The sequence below is a fragment of the Populus trichocarpa genome, chromosome 9 (genome assembly GCF_000002775.5).
Source record: "Populus trichocarpa isolate Nisqually-1 chromosome 9, P.trichocarpa_v4.1, whole genome shotgun sequence".
Lineage (NCBI taxonomy): Eukaryota > Viridiplantae > Streptophyta > Magnoliopsida > Malpighiales > Salicaceae > Populus > Populus trichocarpa.
The window spans coordinates 3,848,736-3,863,486 of record NC_037293.2 but is presented as its reverse complement, the minus strand read 5'-3'; the positions used below and the strand labels follow the sequence as shown (position 1 = coordinate 3,863,486).

The 14,751-nt window shown below is 33.9% G+C and overlaps 2 protein-coding genes across 2 annotated transcripts; one reads left to right on the top strand and one right to left on the bottom strand.

Annotated features, from left to right (window-relative positions):
* Positions 1 to 7,764: 7,764 nt before the first annotated feature.
* Positions 7,765 to 10,035, top strand: LOC7488140 (uncharacterized). Its single transcript, XM_024607968.2, has 2 exons — positions 7,765 to 8,006; positions 9,028 to 10,035. The coding sequence occupies exons 1-2, from the start codon at positions 7,971 to 7,973 to the stop codon at positions 9,919 to 9,921; spliced, it is 930 nt and encodes a 309-aa protein (XP_024463736.1). The 5' UTR covers positions 7,765 to 7,970; the 3' UTR covers positions 9,922 to 10,035.
* A 2,092-nt stretch (positions 10,036 to 12,127) lies between these two features.
* LOC7489278 (60S ribosomal protein L23a) lies at positions 12,128 to 14,336 on the bottom strand. Its single transcript, XM_006378946.3, has 4 exons — positions 14,184 to 14,336; positions 14,069 to 14,109; positions 13,001 to 13,358; positions 12,128 to 12,443 (listed from the first exon to the last, which is right to left on the bottom strand). Exons 2-4 carry the CDS (start codon positions 14,082 to 14,084, stop codon positions 12,359 to 12,361), a joined length of 459 nt encoding a protein of 152 aa, XP_006379008.1. The 5' UTR covers positions 14,085 to 14,109; positions 14,184 to 14,336; the 3' UTR covers positions 12,128 to 12,358.
* Positions 14,337 to 14,751: the final 415 nt, after the last annotated feature.

The following is a 14,751-nucleotide window of genomic DNA, read 5'->3' as shown; positions in this document are numbered from 1 at the left end:
ATGATAATAACCACTTTTATTCTTATATTGACCCGAAATCAACCGGGGTTAATCCTTCTGACCCATAACTCAAGCCTTGTCATGGGTCGACCCATGAGTCATGTTTTAAAACTATGATAATAATCATTTTATTCTTTTATTGACCTGAATTAAACTGGGTCGACCCTCCCGGGCCTTGCCCAATATCGACCCCTGAGTTGAATTTTAAAACTATAATAATAGCCATTTTTATCATTACATTGAACCAGGTCAACTGTCAACCCGACTTGTGACCCAAGCCTTGTTCCGGGTCAATCCTCAAGTCGGGTCTTAAAATTATAATAATAACCACTTTTATCTTTGTGCTACCCGAGAAAACCCAGGTTGACCCTTCCGACCCATGATTCAGACCTTACCCCCAGTCAACCCATGAGTTGGGTGACCACTCGTCAATCAAATTGATAAGTCAATAACAGAGTTTAGGGTTTTAAAAAAATAAAGAAATGATTAATCTGACTTGACCCAGAAAAAACCTGAGTTGACACATGATCCAGGTAAAACCTGTCAAAAACTTGTTAATTTTTTTTTAATTTTGTTTCGCACTTTGATATTTTTTTTAAAAAATAATTTTATATGAATTACAATATAATCATTTTATAAATAACAATTTTTGTGTAAAGAATTGGAAAAGTTTATCCAATTCTTCACGAGGAGACTAAATTTTTTTCCAGTACACCAACTTTGAACGGTATAAAAACTGATTTTTATACCATGTGAAGATGCATCAAGCATCTTAACAAAAGAATTATCATTTCAGTTCATCTTTTTCCAGCATGAAAACACTTCTGCAAGATTTTGTTGACTCGATTTGTCCTATTAATTAGGACTATCTTTATTATATAAGAATATTAATTATTCCAACCTTCACCATTGGAATGATAGAAACAAGTAACAACAATGGAAACTAACTGGTTATGTTATGCTGAACCACATATCTTGCATTTTGGGCTTGCGGTGATTGCGATCAGGAAGCAGGGATGAACTCGAAGATGCCTTCTCATTCTCATTTCCATAACCCACCAAGGCAAGTTGGTGAGTGCAAGACTACGAAAACTTCTTCAAGTTGATAGCAACTACTGAACTAGAAAGTCATAACCAAAGAAGAAGTTCGCGTTTTGCATAATTGGCTGGATGCCCTTATTTCTAGAGCATCATGACATGCTAAGATTTATTCCACATTCCAATTCCTCTTGGAATTGAATATGGAAATTAAGAAACATACATGTATGTGAATGGGTAGCCTTTCATTTCCTTGTCTTAAAGTTATTTAATAAATTAGATGAAAAAAGCCAGATGAAGAAGAGAATTTTCAATTCAATGTTATTGCTAATTAAAAATTGGGTGTGTATATATATATATATATATATGCTTTGAGGGGGCAAATTAATCTTTTTTTATATTCACATGTATATTTTATTCTTTGTTGAAGCGAAAACTTAAAATATTTTCATGGACTAATGAAAGAAATTTATATCTAAAAAAGATTTAGATACATCAAATTAGGATAGCGATTCAAAATGATTATAATAAAATATTCATACGTTAGATCAAACACTTTGTTATTTGTCGAATCGTTAAATCCCTTGAAATTAGGTTTGAAAGTTTTGTTTGAACTAGTTTTGCTTTTATTTTTTGTCTTTTCCAAATGTATTGTTTATTTTTATATTTTATGTTATTTTATTTATGTTTTAGGATTCTAATTTTTGTTTCTTATGGGTTTTTTTTTAACTCGTATAATGCATTATTGTAAACCTTTCCAGGAGTTAGATTTAGTCAGATCAGTATGGTAGAAGAGTTTTTTTGGAGTTCTAATACTATTTCAATATGTGTTCTATGTGTTCTGTACTTGCTACCGTGCATGAAATATGTTTGAAGTTGCATGATGATTCCTTTATTTCTAAATTACTGTATCTTCCCTTCTTAAATACCACCGATCAACTAGGAGAATGAATGTTTTTCTGTGCTTTAGTACTTGTTTTTTTCTTCTGGAAAGCATAAGAGTCAAACTCAAACCTTGTAGTCTCTGCTAATCTCTACAAATTAAGACGATTAAATGCCATTAACAGCACCACAACATCCATCATAATTCATGTGTTGTCCCACAAAAAAATAATCTCTAGAACAAACCATATCGATCTTGAATGAACACCTAATTAACCAAACTAGAAGCCGCCACGACCCTTGATACAAGATTGATGACATCCATTTCCTAGCTAGCAAGCAAAATCACACTCATTGTTCCCCACTACGGCAAATGCCGTTTGTAGACTGCTTTCCTCTTCGAAGACTGGATCTCTACACCGAAAAACACACGACCCAGCAAGTTTCTTGTGGTTTTTTTTCTTGAGTCACCGAGTCAGCTTTGGTGTTAAGCCTCCTGGGTCACGTGCGACCTTGTAAAGTCAAGTGCTTTGTCATGTGCCAGCGCCGACCGTCCTCAGGCCAAGTGTCGTGCAGTGAGGGGTACGCATCGCACGTTCGTGGCTTAAGGAGTCTAATCGGCCATGTGCAAAGGGGGCTCGGGAACAATCTTATTGGCTCGAGATGAGTTCTCATTGGCCCCACTCTCGGATAGAGACGTTGCCTCTATTAACTACGATTATATATGTGTTAATTATTTATGACTTTTCGGGGGCACTTAAGCGAGCATAAAGTGCTTGGAGCATGATGGATCCTCTTAAAAGCGTAGTAAGAAGCCCGATTCTAAGAGATTTTGAGAGGAAATTAATGTGATCAATCTAAAAATACTAGCATTCATATCAGGTTATGGATTTAAATAAAATAGTTTAAATAGAAAAATAATTACAAATTCATTGATGTAAGAAACATTGAGATTCATCGATAAAGATAAACTACAACATGAAATTTAATAATACAGTTCAATTAAAATATTATAGTTTTTTTAAAAAAATTAAAAAATTAATATTAAAAAAAATTAATTAGTAAGAGTTAAATGAGTTTTAACAAAATTAATCAAATTATAAATTGATTCATCGAGTCATTTAAATTTAACAAGATAAATTTTAATCTAATTTTTCTTAAACCAAGTTCATACTTAAACCTAAGTTTCTTCTATCCTGGATTAGTACTTCAGGACAGACTAGATGACATTTAATAATAAATATATTAAGCTAATAAAAACACCTTCACCGTTAAAATAAAATAAAATATCGACCCCAATTTTTGTGCTCTCTATTTCTTTTTTTAATTAAATTCCTCACGATTCCACATGATTTGTCGACAGGTAAAGTCGTTATCCGTTAGGAAGCTAAGGAAGGTAAAAGGGCAACTGGTCTCCACTTTTTTGGACCAATCTTCAAAGTTAATCTTGTACAATTACTGTAGTACCCCTATCTGAGGCTGTGTAACGTGGCTACTAACATTTACTTTATAGGTTGTGTTTGTGGACGAACATTTGGCGCCGACTACGGTGCCCTCTCCAGTCTCTTCCGTTTGTCTTTTTTATTATTTTATTATAATCACAGAAAAATAGATCATGTATAATCAACCAAATAACTTGGTTAATTTATAAAACTACTAGTAAGTTGGCCCCAGCTTCGTGCGATCTAGGATTAAAAAAAAAAAGATTTTTTACACAAAAAAATAAATATTATAGGATTTTTAATGTGTTTTTTTATATAAAACGTTTCATTATAAATTAAAAGGTTATTGTAGATATTTAATTAAATAAATTATGAATTATAGAGGCCAATAAATATAAAAAAAAAATGCTTCCTAACTAAAAACTAAACTAAAAAATTAAAAAATAGATGTAGGTCATAACTTATCTCATAATATAGGCTTTGAAGCCGATTATATTTAATAAATTTTTAACCAATTTCTTACTTATTCAAATGATAATAAAAATAGAAATATACAAAACAAAATTCAATAAAATTAAAGGAAAAATATCATGTATGGCTAAAAAAACAACACCTGCTAAAATTAGAAAATATATATATATAATAATCTTATCCAAAATCCAAGTAAAAATTAAATGATATTTTATTTGATATTTTTTTTAATTTTTCATAATTAAATTTGAATAACCCTGGGTTGGGCATCCCACATATATATTTAATTAATCTACTTTAATTAATTTAAATTTAGAAGAAAAAGAAAAAATTAAAGTGAAAAAAAGGGTCACGTAACTAGGCTTCGGTGACATAGTATACATGACCAATTAAAAGAAAAGGCAATGCGTGTAGGCTTGCGAGGCACGCCTGACCTTTTTTTTTTATCCTATCACCTGTTTATTTTTAACATGTTATATGTCTACCTAATTTCCAACCATATAAGATGTGCTAAAAAAATGAATTGGAGTTCTTTTACCTAAAAAATTATATTTTAATCTATTTCCACCTATAAACACATAAGAAACATCCTTATAATATCAATTAACTAACACATCATCTTAAAACAATCTTTAATTTTTCTTAAAATACAAAATTAAACGAGAGAAAAAATCATCTTTCAACCTTGATATATTTTTTTCCAACAAAATAAAGGGTGAAAAACACCTCATTAATAATACTTTTTTCATCAAATAAAACTTATTAATATCAAAACAACTTTTTTTATGTCTAAAATATGGTCAACTAATAATTTTCTCTTTTCTTTATTATTTCCGATCACTCATAAATGCTATCTAAAATGAACCAAAATGTTAAGCCTTCTATCTAAAAAAAGACCAAAAATAACTCTTATCAAATTCTTTTTAGGCTGAAGATGTTAAAAGGGCACGTTTCAAAAAATAACCACAAAAGAAAGAGAAAAACCTTGCATTCTCTCATTTTGGTTAAATTGGGGGCTCAGTTTTTTCTTGCAAATTAACAATAACATGAATTTTTTCTTGCTGTAAAATCAAGAATAAATCGATGTTGGAGTGCTTTCTTTTTACATTACAATATTCTAATGAAAAAAAAAATCAAAGTAAATCATGAACCCAAATTCAAAGCCAACACAATATTAAGGAATAAATTAAAAAAAAAACTCAAATCACCAAATTAGGAAAATATTAAAAAGAAAATCAGTGCACTGAATCTTATGCATAGTGAATTGTACGTACGTAGACGCAATAGAATATCCCGCTTTTTTGGTAATAATTAATAGAATAACCCATTTTAGTCCTCAATCTGATTGAATTAATTAATTAGTCATGTAATATCTTGATTGAGTGGTATGGTAACCTTCTCGATTTCTTACTGAACAAGTTTTTTAATATCACAATTAATTAATTCCGAAAAGATCCAGATTTATGGTCAGGTGTATATAACCAAGTGAATAAGCAACAATTAAAGAATAAAAGCACACATGCACAAAGTACTAGCGGCTAGATACAATGCATTAATAATAGCAATTATTATTTTATTTTTTTGCAATTTTGTCGTAAACGGGCTATTAATATATATCTAGGAGCTTTGTCTGGTCCTACCTAAGGAATTCCATAAACTTATATATGATTAAGAAGTTAATTTAATGTTTATGAGAACTATATGATCCACTTATCATCGCCGATTGCATTTTACAAGAATACTTGGTTTGTTGATGGTCACGAGAGACTTATATAATTGTTAATTTTAGAGCTTGTGGGATTAGTCGAGATACACACAAACTAGTTCAAATACCTACGTTAATAATAATAATAAAAAGAATACTTGGCCCCACCAGCTTGATTGAGGAACTATGAATAATTTATTTATTGTGGATATGGCATCTTTAATTTATGGTTAATCTAACGATTTAGGATGAAGTAGTATATATGGGTGTTTGCACATATTGCAATAAGAGTTATGCTATTGTTCTTCAAGAATAAAATAAAGGTAAATTCAGAGGAAATTAAAAAAATGTGAAGAGTGTCGAAGCCGCTTGCTTGTCGGGGATAAAGAAAGAAAATTCCTCATCGTCAAGATCAATACCTCATCCATGTTCATTGTCTCTGTCAGAACGAGGTTTCATCAGATTGGTTATTAGACACAATCTTTTATTTTTTAAAATGCAGAAATAAATAAATAGTTTTTGTTTGGACCTAATAGCCATGCAATTAATTTCTTCATTATGAAATACTTTGCTGTTTTCTATCGAGGGTGATAATTATTGAGAGAAGATCATGAATACTTCAGGAGACTCAATCGAGAAATATCTTTTTTCTTTTTTTTTAAGAATTCAATTGAGATGTATATATTGTATTTACCGGGTTAGTTTTCATAGCAATCCAATTAGTTGATGGCTGACCTTCGCTTGAAAGATATTTGTTTGTGTCGCAGAGCTGCAGTAGCCCCTACCTAGCTAGCAAAGTAGACGGTCATGAAGAACATATATATATATATATATATATATATATATATATTAACACACACACACACACACACAGAGCGTAAGTGTGTTAAAAGCTACAAATTAGAATAATGAAAGAATAGATTATAAGTCAACTATTATATGGGTGATTTCAGTTTTCTTGGGCAGTTCACAGGGAAATCTAGGGTAGCCCCTAGGAAGATAATACAGGAGAAAGTGTCTATATGCTTAACATACCTTTATCAGGGATAAATAGCGGTTGGTTAAAGTGATTTTACGCTTGTTTTTTTAAAGAAAATATATTATTTTTAAAATTTTATTTTTTAATAAACCAAGTTCGACCAGATTAATTAAAATCTAATTAACTTTTAAATACCAGATTTACATATAAAAAAAACCCCCCTTACTACGTTGCTGGCGCTCCCGTTAAATTTAGCTAGACCTTCCGCTTTAGATTCCCTCGAAAATAAATAAAGAACTTTTGGTCCGGATAAGAACCTTGATACATGCCTCACGTTGCATGTGTTCCCTGAATGTTTCATAAAAGACAAGGAGCTAGAAACCCTCGGCATTTCCATTCGAAAATAATAATGAATAAAATAAAATAAAAATGATGCCAATGACAATCTCGACTTCTATTGTATGAGAATCCATCAAACTAGGTTGAAGCATCGACAGGTTTCACAGTTAAGGAAAAACAAATCTATCATATACATAAACTAGGTCGAATTTCTTCTTCTTCTTCTCCCCAGATTAACTGATGATAAGCACCAAATAAATAAATAAAAGCACATGAATAAGAAATCAAGTCCATAACTGGAACCCATGTTGCTCATTTCTGCGAACAGTCTTTGAGTTCAAAATCTTCCTTTACAACGTGCTAAAGCAAAGTCTCTAAGAAATAGTTGTTTGATTTTTTTATATAATATTTTTTTTATTTGATATTTTCAAATCAATTATTATTTAGATAAATGATTTACGTCTTGAGGTTTTCGAGTTATGATTAGTAGTATATTTGGCAAAATGACGGGGCTGATGAGTGGTTGTTTCCACCATGAAACATGGAGAAACCATAATTCATGGACCCAAAGAGCCGTCGGAGGGAAACTCACCTTTCTTTTCTTTTCTTTTTTTAAAAAAAAAAAGAAAGAAAAAAGGAAAGGGTACGAAAGGAAAACTTCCCATACGAAACCGCGTAAAAGAACATTTTAGGAAAACAGCCTTTATAGAAATACAAAATCTAACAGGATTTACAATTCATTGACCATGTAAATACATACAGAGAGACGAGAAAAAGACAGTATTATTTTAAGTGAGAGACAGAGGTCCTGAAAGAGGGGTGAGTTTTAAAATAAATTTAATATTACATACAGTGCAAAAGCTGAAGGTGGAATCTGTTCTCTCTACTTGGAAGATTTGTTTTTTCTGTCATCAATTGGAAAAAAAAAATTTCTTTGATGTGGATTGGATTTTCTGCAAGTTTATGAGAAAGCCATCCCATTCTTTTGTCTTCATGTGTGCCTCATTGTTCTATAAATGAGTCGCGAGTCACTTTTGTTGAACCCCCCCTACCTTGAGTTTCCTTTTCTCCTTTTGGTTTCTTCCTCTCTCAGGACTTGAGAAAGAAAAACACAATGGAGGACTTGGGTTCTATGTGGGATTATGAAGAGGTGGGTTCTTTCTACTCTTTTGATAAATTCTTTCCTCTCTTTGTTTCCTCTTCTGGGCCTTGTTTGGTCTGGCATTAAAGCCTTTTGTTGTTCTGTTTTGTTTATCATTAACTGTTGTGATATTCAATGTATTTTATTTATGGGGTCTAAAGTGTAAACAGAAATTCATTTCCCTACTCATTATCATCAGTTCCATTATAAAGTTCAAAACGTTTTTCCTGACTCTGCCTTGTTGGTATGATTTATTGCTTGTTTTAAAGCCTTCTTGGTAGATGTTCTGTGTCTTGGATGTTGTTAACGTTTGTTATTCTCTTACAAATGCATTGTAATTTTTTGCTTGAATGAGTAGCCTTAATTTGATGGCATTGCCTTTTTTGTTTTGATTCTCCTATGATATGCTCCTAGTGTTTTTTGGTTTGGTTTGGTAAAAAAAAAAAGAAAAAAAAAAGTGGTCCTTGTTTTGTGCTATTTTTTTCCCCTTCCTTTTTGTTTGCTTATTGAAACTTAAGAGTCGAGGCTTGTCTGTATTGATGTAAACTTGCGATATTTCATAGCACAAGTTATGGGGACCGACGTCTTTTAAGAGATTGGTTGTGCTGGTGCTCTCTTTCTCTCATTAGTTTAACCTTTCGAGTTCGAAAGATTCACGTCATTTGACTTGGAGGGCTTGTGATCCGCACGGGTCCAAATTGAGATTATACTGTTTCCCCTACCATTGAAATTCTTGTTCATCAATTGGATTCATTTGGAATTTCTGTCCCTGCCAAATTGGATTCTGTGATTTTTACGTTAGCATGTTTGGTGTAGATTTCTGTCCTATTGGAAGCTCAATGTATTGATGTTGATCTCTGAGACTCTTTGGAATCGAGGCATAAACCTTTTTCTGTTGCCCTGCAGCTTTTACTAAAAAAAAATATTGTGTGGTATTAAAGTCTGTGTGTTTGAAGTTGCCAGGCCATAATTTGTTTAATTCTTGTGCGAACAACATAAGTAATTGATTTGTATTGGATTGAATTGACAGAGCTTTGATGAATTGAAGCAGAAGCTTGTGTACACCACCATTGAATTGGGGTCACTGAAAGTTGAAGCAAATGAAGAAATGAGAAAGCACAAGGAGGATGTCAATCATTTAATCAATCTCCTAAAGATTGCTTACCAAGAAAGAGATGAGGCCAAAGGTCAACTGCAAAAACTAGTTAACAAACTTATGCTCTCTAGTACTCCTGAATTACCGCCCATTCTTCCTCTAGCACAGCCTGAAAGCCCCCTTGTGATGCCTGCTAAAGCGAACTCCAGTATAACTGAATCTAACAGTCTATCTGATACATATAATCACCAATCACATGGCTCCTCCCCTGTGGATTCCTTACTCGATGCAGTTACTTCACCAGATTTCTCAAGCATTAACATGGCAGACTCATGTCACATGGGCTTTGTGGACAAGACCTTGGTTCAGGATTATAATGGCTCTATACCAACAGGTTTAGTGGCTCCAGCAATGGCCAAGATTGATCCGGCCGATGATGTAATTGATAAATTTGTCAAAGGAAGAGTCCTACCTCAAAAGGGAAAACTGTTGCAGGCTGTCATGGATACAGGTCCTCTTCTTCAAACACTTCTTCTTGCAGGTCCGCTTCCGCGGTGGAGAAATCCACCTCCACTGCAGCCGTTCAATATTCCACCTGTTTCTATTAGTTGTGAAACTCCAAACCTCACTGCCAATTCAAGCTGTCTAGCTCAACAACCATTGGCTTCACCATCATATATTGAAATGTCTCGAGGATCTTCTCAGATGTGTTCAGCTTCCATGTTAGGTTTTGCTCCTGGTGCTGGTTCAGGTATAGGCAATGGACGTTTGTTAAATTCCGGTGCTATCCATCAAATCCCAGCTGGAAAGCGGCAAAGATCTCAATGAGAGTCTAATAAGTTTTTTTCTTCTTGTAAAATCAAATTTCAGTGGTTGAGGGTGTATATAAGATGTATTGTTTTCAGAGTTTGAATGACACATATAGTTAGCCTGGTTGGTTTATTTGCCTTGTACATGAAAGGTTCCATTTCTGGTTCCTTGTTGACAAGTCATATTATCTTTGAGTTTTGAGGTCCACTAGCATATGCGAATTCGGAAAAGGCTTAAAGAGTTAACAGACATCAAGTTTTCGTGATAGAAGAGGGTGTCAAAACAATTTCATTCAGAACAAGCAGTATTTGTTATCCCTGAAGCCTTGGCTAAACGTCCCCTGCCCTTCGCGGATAAGGGGATCATTCGGAATAAAATATTCATAAGCTGCAGATTGGTTGCCTCAATTATACACCACCATAGCTGTACACTGGTAAACAAAACTGCTGCTACCTGAAATGTCAACAGTAGAAAGATGGCTTGCTACTTTCACTAGCTTAGACGTGTTACTGACATAGTTGCAGTAACTGAAGCAGTAGCTACGAATGGATGCCAGGAAACACAACCTTGAACTTGCACAATCTTAGAGGACCTCGTATTAATGTAAGGTATAGGATTATTTTGCCATCACTCTGCATATTTCCAGCAAATACTGAGATCCTAGCCACATTGAAATGTTTTGTTCAACTTTTAGGTATATTATCGATGAAATATAGATTAGTCTTTGCTTGACTATCTGCAGTCGTTCTGGCCTGCGAAGGAGCTGTGAAGCGTCAATGAAGTTGACTATCTAATTATTCATCGAGTGTGAAGCGTCAATGAATTTACTTTTAGGTATATTCTCCAGATGGGCATCGAACGGAAGCAAACTTAGAAGATTCTTCCCATCTTGCAGAGGACACGTGATCCAAATACGTACCAGCAAAGATCATCGCAGATGATATTGTCAGTTACTGGGAATAAGTTAAGGACCAGGCCAAACTACCTTACAATTTTGTTATTAACCACTATTTTTGTCACAAGCGACGAGCCTTGAGAGCAAAAACTAAAGACTAGAGTCATTATCTAGTAGTAATACTAAGGTTACTAGAAACCTTTTGATTGGTCTATTTAGAGATGAAAGGTAAGAGGTTGATTATTCTGAACGTAAGATAACAATCACCAAATTTGCTTATGTCAGATGTGTGATGAGCTTTGCATACTATTTGCCATACCAGTATACAAATCATTCACGTATTAGTCTTTTTTTTTTTTTTAGTACTATGACCAATGATCGTCTTGGTAAGAATATCCTAAAAAATACGAAAGTTGAATACATTAGGTCACACCATTGTGCGCTACCAGAATATTTGGACAGAATATTCCGACTGAAACCTGTCAAATGTTGTCCCACAATTCATTGTTCTCCTCCTCAAGATATCATCCCGCCACTAGCAATTACTAACAATGTACACTAACAGAAAATTGCAAAACGTGTGTATACATTGCCATTCTTTTCTTGGTTGATAGATTTTGACTACAGAAATGGGAAGATTGTTATTCCTGTCAACGCTATAGTGAAAGCAGATATCCGTTGCAGTTGCCTTGAACTACATAAGACGATCATGTTTCAGAAGAAAAACGTAATACAACATTGAAATTGCGCGAGGGAAAAGATTGACAAAAAAAGGGACGAAATCAACATAAACCTTTTTTTTTTCTGGAAGGAATTGGCAAAGAAACCTAGTTGGTAAACAAACCAACCCAGTCATTTCCACAGGTTCGTAAACATACAAGGTCGACAGACTGCGTTTAAGCTTTCAAATTATGCGAAAAATGGAACAAGACCTGGTCGAGCTATCTTAAATTTTAAACCATCAAGAACTTGATTCAAGACATGTTACCGCCCAACCCAAGTGCTGACTAGTCCTTCCACTTCCCTTTCTAAATCCTTCCTTCCCTGTTTCTTCCTTTAAACTTGTTTCATCGACATCTAAAACAAGCCAAGGCATTACAAATTTTGCTACATTTACCAGGATCAGTGACTTTATTATGCATAGGTTGATTCAAGCTAACAGCTTTGGAAAATACTGGGTCACAAACATATACTCTTGCGTTGCAATATGACAAACACCTAATTGGATACCAGCCGATGAAACAACCCTGCCTCCTATAATTAACTTGGAGGCTATACCTGAATGAGAATCCCGATCACACAAGCAGTTATATAAACTAGACATTGAAATGATCTAATATCTGAAAGTATGGTAACTCGTGGAATGCATAGTTCAAAATCGATGAATCAAACTTCAAGCCTACAAGGTCGCTGGATCCCAATGCCAGTCAAAACCATGAGTTGCACAGGTTCACAACTTTAAACTAATTTTGCAGATCTCACTCCGTAATGTCACAACAAAACTGCCCTACTCTGGAATACAAAAGCAAAAAAATAACTTAGGAAGCAGAGGGCAAGCACTTAAATGATTCCAATCTTGTTTGCCACATCCAAGGCATCATAGTCTGGTGTCAACCTAACATATGCCTTCTTGGTACCATCGGGCCTGGAACAAAATCATTGAGAACTCAGAGAAGGGACTAAACATTTGCCAAAGGGAAGAGGATGAACAAGAAAAAATCACATGCAACATGTCACATGGATTTACATGCATAAAAGAGTGTTGTTTTTTTCCATGACAGATAAACATTCAACCAATTTGCCAAATATAACAAACTACTTCTAATCAGTGTGTTCTTAATTACAGGAGAAAAAACAGTCATCTTATCAACATATTCTAAATTTCTTATGGTGATAGTCAATATCTTTATATGGTTGGATCAGACAAGATGCCAAATATTGAGGATAAATATTTCAACAAGAAACCAATAGAAACTAAGTTTCTGATGAACGTGTGTTTGGTTGGGGTAACAATATTAGGTAAAGACATGTTCATCCATAAAAAAATAAAAATCACAAAAACAAATAAGCAATTATTGGCAAACAACATCTGCATGCAAGTCAAAGTAGTCAATCAACCACTGCTGAAAGAAAAGCATTGTATTTTCTCAAGAAAAAAATAATAAAAAGAAAACAAAAGATAAGAATGAAAGGCAGGGGTACCTGATCAGGGTATTCACTTTCTTAGTCTGAATGTCATACATCTTCTTGACAGCATCCTTGATTTTTTTCTTGTCAGCACGCAAATCAACTATAAATACCAGGGTGTTGTTGTCTTCAATCTTTTTCATTGCAGACTCAGTTGTGAGAGGATATTTCAAAATCTGATAATGATCAAGCTTGTTCCTTGGTGTAGCACTAATGCGAGGATACTTAGGATTCCTCTCCTTCTTCAATGTCCTAGGTCGATGAAATGTAACTTTAGTTCTGATCTTCTTGGTCTTCTTGAAGGTTGGACCTGACTTTACTGCTCTTGCAGCCTTCACAGCCTGTGCCTTTGCGTCAGCCTTTTTCAAACTGTCTGTTGCACACATAGCATGCGCACAAATGGTGAAGAAAAGTAACAATCATGAGCAAAACACACAAACTATGAAAATCCCAACTAGCATTACTCCCAACTGCTCTTTTCAATACATCCGTTGAATCATAATAATCCTACTAGACTAAGATACGATCCATTAAGCAGTGCAAATCATGATTGCCATGAAGCAAGGAGGGAAATAAAATACATCATGCAATAGATTCTTCGTGGATAATGATGAAACCAGTTTCTAAAAAAATTGCAAAAACAGTGAACCCAAGGATGTCATTCATAGATAGGCACGGCAGCGATACCCTAACTTTGCTCTCCTTCAATGCTTCCATCAGAAAAAAGTAATAAGAAGTGCACATTGAAAGCACAGTAAACTCATTCCAAATCTTAGATTTCTCCCCCCATCAAAAGAAAAAACAATAACAGAGAAGCTTCATTTCTTCTAGACAACTAACTTAGCAGAACCACATTGCTCATTTTCTCCGTCGTTTCTATCAAACAACATGAAATCATGTCCATCCATTTAATTTTCTTCTAATCCTTCACTTCATATTTTCTTTTTGGGTTATTAAACCAAGATTACAAAGTCACTAAACCAAAACGTGAAACAAACGACAAAAAAAATTGAACGTTCAAAAAGTGAGACTAAAGAACCAGTCAAGATTATGTAAGAATACTGAAATGGGATAAAATCATACCTTTGGCTGGTGCCATTGCTGCCAATCAACAACTCGAAACCCTAAACAAAAGGGTTAATAATTTTCGTTTTGAAATCTACGTGCGTTCGGTATGGAGAGAGATAAGAGGGGGGACCTGTGGATGGTGAAGCAGCAGAGCAGAGCCGTCTCTCCTCTCTAGGGTTTGGGCTATTTTACTGGTTGGAAGAATGGCCTATGGACAGTTGATATACGAAATTACTATAAAGAACACCTCCTACGCTTAATTGGCCGAAAGTAGTTTTGGCTAATTGGTCCAGAACACTTGATTGAGTTCGTGCGCTCCTGTTCTTGATTCAGTATATAAAATATTTTCAACTATATTAAAAATAATATGTAAAGTGTAATTTCTCAAAAAAAAAAAACAAATTAAACTTAGATGTTTCACCTATTTTTTTTCTTTTTTCTATTGTTTTGTTCCTTCAATACTAAAGTAATGTTCCATTAAAATAACAAATGAATTATCCTAGAAGAGCAAGAGAGAGGGGTGAATATTGAACATATATAAGATGAATTTAAAATAAATTGGCTTTGAATTTCACTGGCTATTCCTATAATTTTGGAAATCAATATTATGCAACCTATCACTAGTCTCTAAGTTTTTATTTAAATAACCTTTGGTCAACATATTTGTAGAGAATAAATGATTCTTTAAAAACAATAAA